This window comes from Aotus nancymaae, unplaced genomic scaffold (assembly GCF_030222135.1).
Source record: "Aotus nancymaae isolate 86718 unplaced genomic scaffold, 86718_ANA_hifiasm-v0.15.2.pri h1tg000108l, whole genome shotgun sequence".
NCBI lineage: Eukaryota > Metazoa > Chordata > Mammalia > Primates > Aotidae > Aotus > Aotus nancymaae.
Window position 1 is genome coordinate 44188638 of NW_026988523.1, and position 6000 is coordinate 44194637.

The 6000-nt window shown below is 41.3% G+C and overlaps 1 protein-coding gene across 2 annotated transcripts in view; it reads right to left on the reverse strand.

The window, feature by feature from the left end:
* Positions 1-5626, reverse strand: part of TMCO1 (transmembrane and coiled-coil domains 1) — a 28686-nt gene extending 23060 nt beyond the window's left edge. Inside the window, exons 1-2 of one of the 2 annotated variants that reach the window (XM_012468906.3) lie at positions 5398-5626; positions 4919-4996 (exon numbers count right to left, since the gene is read on the reverse strand). In XM_012468906.3, the coding sequence (XP_012324329.2) occupies positions 4919-4996; positions 5398-5467 (148 nt within the window). In that variant the 5' untranslated portion in view covers positions 5468-5626. The remainder of the gene's footprint in view (positions 1-4918; positions 4997-5397) is intronic. The other variant, XM_012468907.2, reaches the window with a different exon arrangement.
* Positions 5627-6000: the final 374 nt, after the last annotated feature.

Below are 6000 nucleotides of genomic sequence, written 5' to 3' on the forward strand. Positions count from 1 at the left end.
CTACCTTTAAGAAAGCATTTTTTTTTTTTTTTTTTTTTTGCTCAAAGACAACTCAGTAGAACTGCTTTTTGGATACCTGTATTCTTTTAAAAATGCCAAGGACCAGATCAGTACCAAGGAAAGTAACCTACATCAAATTCTGATTCAAACCTGTTTATATTTTTTTATATTCTTCAAAATCACTACAAACTTCTCTTGCTTAGATTCATACTAAATTCTGAATACCAAGTATCAGAAGGAATTCTGTATTTGCAATTAAGACATTTGTTCGAAGAGGAAATTTACCTTATATTTTTCCTTTTTAATAACTCTCATGCTAAATATAATAGCTGTGCATTTGATTATACATTCCAGAAGACAGAATTTGTGGCCACTCATTTCATATTGTACTTACTACGGTAAACTCAACACACAGCAAGCAATCAAATATGTCAATTGATCATATAAATAAAAATAACACATGCTTACTGAGTTTTGGTAGCTTATCTAGAGTAGAGGACTTAAGACCACAAGAAATGCCATGAGTCATTCCAATCATCAACCTACATCATACTTACCTTCAAAGTAAGCAGATGAAGAAATTATATTAAAATTGCAACTACAGACATGTAAATTGAGAACTGTGTTACTTTGTTTTGTTTTGGGTTTTGTTTGAGATTAGGTCTCACTCTGTCACGCAGGCTAGAATGCAGTGGCCCAATCGCCCATCTCTGCTCACTGCAAACTCTGCCTCCCAAGCTCAAACACTCCTCCCACTTCAGCCTCCCAAGTAGCTGGAACCATAGGTGCGTGCCACCATGTACGGCTAATTTTTTGTATGTTTTGTAGAAATGGGGTTTTGTCCTGTTGCCTAGGCTGGTCTTGAACTCCTGAGCTCAAACAATTTACCCACCTCAGCCTCCCAAAATGTTGGGATTACAGGTGTGAGCCACTGCACCCAGCCTCAACTGTATTACTTTGAATTTCGGTGTACAGTGAAGGAGACTTTTCATTTATTTCTGTAATGCAAATAATTAAAGACAAGGCAATATTGTAGATACCAGTGAAGCTCAAAATCTATAGGGCAAATCCATATTGTATAAATATTTAGGGTATGAGAATATTCATACAAATTTGAAGCTAAATTTGTTTTGTATTTCAAAAAACTAATCAATGATATAAATGACATGAAGAAATATATACAGGGATGCCATTGCATGCTGCCAATTAGCATAGGATCATAGTCGAACAATTTTTCACTGTGAATATATATGATGTTATGCTACATAATTTATTCAATACACATTTATCAAGTATCTAATATGTGCCAGGTACTGCATGGGTACTGTGGATACAATCGCCTTTGTCCTCATAGAAATTACAGTTTTGTTGAGAAGAGACATTACCCTGATAATCATAATCATATATAGGTAAAACTGCAATTGTGACAAGTGCTCTAAGGAGAGGTATGTGGATAAATCATAAACTATGATAGGAAGATATGGCCCTTTCTAGGAGACTGGATAAGGCTTTGAGATCTGAAGAATAAGTAGGAGTTTACTAAACAAAATAAGAAGGGAAAATTATTTCAGGTAGGAGGAACAACAGATACAAAGTGCCTGTAGTAGGAAACCATAAGACTAGCCCAAAGGAAAGAAAAAGAAAGACTAGGGCGCAAGAGAGAACATGAAACAAGGCACAGCCAGGAGCAGGGAGGTGGTGCTGTACTGTACTGGACCTTATGGCCACACGTTTATCCTGAAGAAATTGAAAGGTTTTAAGGAAGGCAAGTAACATAATTAGATTTGTGCTTTAAAAAATTACCCTAGATGCATTATAGGGGACAAATTTGAGTGGCTGCAGGTGGACCAGAGAGGAGGTTACTGCAGCAGATTAAATGAAACATAATAGAAGTTTAGACTAGGTGGTGGTGGGAGAAATGAAGAGATGTGAAATGATCTGAAAACTATTCAGGAAAACAACAGTAGGGCTTGGTAACGGACTGCATGTATAGGGCAAAAGAAGAAAGCATTCAAAGCAACAAATGTTTATTAAACATTTACCATGGCCAGTCAGTGTTCTAGGTAAACGAGATACATAAGTAAACAACAACAAAGAACCTTGTCCTAGTGGAGTTTTCGTTCTAGCTAATATTGTTCCTACCTAGAAATAATAAATAATAACATGATAAATAAGTAAATCATGTAGTATGTTAGAAAGTAATAAAAGCAACAGGAAAAAAATAGAACAGGGTAAGGAATATTAGGAGTAGGGGAGATTTGCAGGTTGTAGTTTTAAATAAGAGTGGTCAACTTAAGTGTCAGAGGTGATATTGGAACAAAGATTTGAAGAAGGTAATAGGATTAGCCCAGCACATATTGTAGGGAAGAACATTTTTAAGCAGAAGGAACCACCACTAGAAAGGTCCCAGCACAAGAGCATGGCTAGTATGTGTAAAGAACACAAGCTGGACAGTGTAAGTGAGAAGAAAAGAATATCACAGTGGTAAAAAGGAAGCTCTGTAGGCCATTGTAAGGATGCTGGCTTTTCCGATGAGTAAAAGAGACATGACCTAATAGGCTTTTAAAAAGATTATTCTGGCTGTCATCTTGCGAACAGACTTCAGGGAGACAGGAATGCTTGTTGGAGACTATTGTAATAACCCATGCAAAAGATCATGGTGCTAAGACCACAGTGGTTAACACTGGAGGTAATGAAAAGTGGTCAGATTCTGGATATCAGAAGCTCTCTGAACCTTTACTGGTTCAAAGTGCTTCCCCAAAAAGGAAGCCCAGTAGTATTTGCTGACAGATCAGATGTGCGTTGTAAGAAGAGTCAAAGATAACTACACAAGGATTATGGCCTGAGCAACTGGAAAGACAGAAATGCCATTGACCAAGATAAAGAAGGCTACAAATGAAACAGGATTAGACATGAGGAACAAGTATTCAGTTTGGGATGTGTTGGGATTGGGATTCCACTAAACATTCTAGCTGAGATAACAAATTGATGCTTGGATGTATTAATCTTGCATTAAGGAGAGAGGGCTAGAGACATAAATTTGAGAGTCACTGGCCAATACAGCCAAAAGATAAGTTCACCAAGGAAGTGAATGTGGAGAAAAAAACTAAATTTTGTGTCATCCCCAACAACAGGAGGTCAAGAAATGAAACCAACAAGTAAACTGCAGAAGAAAGATCAGTAAGGGCTGGGCACTGTGGCCCATGCCTGTAATCCCAGCACTGGGAGGCCAAGCCAGGAGGATGGCTTGAGCCCAGGAGTTTGAGACCAGCCCTGACAACATAGCAAGACCTCATCTCTCCAAAAAATTAGCCAGTCATGGTGGCATGTGTCTGTAGTCCCAGCTACTCAGGAGTCTGAGGCGGGGAGATCATTTTAGCCTGGGAGGTCCAGGCTGCAGTGAGCTGTGAGTGACAGAGTGAGATCTTGTCTCAAAAAAAAAAAAATTAAATAAAAAAGTAAAAAATTTAAAAAGTGATGACCAGTAAGATAGAGAGCAGCAAAACCAAGAGAGTATGGTGTCCTAGAAGTCAAATTAAGAAAGTATATCAAGGTTTCTGGCTTATACTACTGGAAGCATGGAGGTACCCGTCACCAAGATAGGGAAATCCTGGAAGAGGATCATGTTTGTGAAGGTAAAGATAACGAGTTTGGCTCAAATATGTTGAGGTACATAATCAACAGAGTGAATGAAGGAACAGTAAGCTGTAATTTTAAAAGTCTCGTCTCTGATTCTTTGTTTGCTCTGTGACGTAAGTTGTCATTACCATCCTGAGGTTCAATTTTCCTTCCTATGACATGGAGGTAATATTTATACAAGTGGCCACAAATGGTTGCTGTGTGGATCAAATGTGGTAATTTAGGAAACAAATTTCAAATCCTTATGAAGATGTAAGAAAAAGTCACAGAATACAGAAAGTTGTAGGAATCCTAAGAAACAAAAGTTATATTTAATCCTTATAAAGGAAGAAAAGAACAGAGAAGCTAAATCAGGCCTATAAGGAACCATTCACATTGTACCCTTAGCTGAGTCCTGTGAAATTCCTGCTTTATTTCAAAGGTCACAAACCTTGCTTGTTTTTAATATTCTCCTCTAACACCTCTTCAACTTCTGAACCCAACTGAAACTTGGCTTATCTCTGAAGACACCACTTACCTTGACACCAGTCATAATTACCTATCATCCTCCAAACATGCCTGAAATGTTAAGATTTCCATATTTTTGCTCATATCTTATTTCCTTTACCTGGAATTTCCTTTCCCCATTTCATTCTCTATCCAAATTGTGACTATCCACAAGCAACTGCAAGGCCATCAGGATGATGAAGGTTACCATGGTTCCTCACAACTGAACGAAACCTCTTCTGTTTTTTTTAAAGACAAGTCTCACTCTGTTGCCGAGGAGGCAGTGTAGTGACACCATCACGGCCCACTGTGGCCTCAACCTCCTGGGCTCAAGGGATCCTTATGCCTCAGTCTCCCAAATAGCTGGGACTATAGGTGTGTACCACTACACTCAGCTAAATTTTTTTGTAGAGACAAGGTCTCCCTATGTTGCCCAGGCTGGTCTCAAACGCCTAGCTCAATCCTGCCTCAGCCTTCCAAAGTGCTGGGATTACAGGAGTAAGCCACTGCGCCAGGCTGACCCTCTTCTTTAGAACCACCACAGCACATAACATATATCTGCCACATCCCTCACTCCCCTCTAGTTGCATAAAAGTCTTCTATTTCTAAATAGGATTCAAGTCAGATTCATCTCTGTATCAGCTGGTGCTCTTAAAATATTTACTGTGAACATGGACTTAACGAGCTTGACGTGTTGAAACCATTTCTCATGTTCTGCCTGAGCTTGACGTGTTGAAACCATTTCTAACGTGTTGCCTGAGCTTGACGTGTTGAAACCATTTCTAATACTCACACTTTTTACTTTGCTTTTCCACTTCTGCCTTCAGTCTCTTGTACTTGTCTGTCCTGTAAACCAGGACCCAGGTTATGCCTAAAACATTAAAAGCAACATGTTAATAAATGACTGGAACGGTCACAACAACCTATTATTAGCGGTTACTGTTGGAGAAAGAGGAATTCCAACTTTTCACTTTGTATTTACCCGTAGTTAACTTTTTTCAAAGGCCAATACAACTGACTCTTAAGCCAAAACATGATGTGAAGGTGTCTCCACAAATAAGCAAGTGAAATCTACCTAAGATCAAAGAAAACTCATCAATCGACTCCATATTCCCCTCCTGCTCCCGTTCACGAGTTGCCCAGAGATCCCCTGGAGTGGAGTATATGAGCCTCCCAAGCAAGTAAGGCTCGCGATCTTCCCCGATGGCGCTAGGGACCCCGGGCCCTTCCTCGCGGGGACTGACCAAACGTCTGAGAAATAGCCGCTCTCACCCTCGGCGAGCAGAGCCGTGCACACAGAGATAAACACGATGAGGAGAGTGTCCGCGAACATGGTGCTCATCTCGCACCTTCGTCCCTGCACGCCCACCCGCCAGGTGGAAAGCGCTCCAGAGCCAGGAAAAGTGAAGGGAAAACGGCTTCCGTAGACTCCGCCACCACCGAGTAACACCCCAACTCTGACAGCCCGAAGATCGCACTTCCCCTTCCGGGGCACAGCCCCGGAAATGCTCGTGTTGGAAAACTGTTTGACCGAGAGAATCCAGAGGAAACCGCCCCGCAGATCGCAGGAGCTGAAGGGCCAGTTCCCAGGCCGAATATCGCGAGAATTGGAACTTGAGCCCCGGAGCAGGAGCGTGGCGGGGGCTGACTCGCTCGGTAGTTTTCGCCGATTGGGATGTTGGCGCGCGTCTTTTTCTCGGCCAGAATCCAGTTGTTGGGATCGTCTTGGCATCTACCTCAGTCCCACTTCTGTGGTCGTAGTGTTAATTCAGCTTGCGTTTGCCGTGAAGTAAGAACCGCAGAAGTACTGAACGCCTGGGTGTGGGTGCCAGGCCGTGGGCTCGAAGCTGGGGCCGCGAAATGAGTTAATTGTGG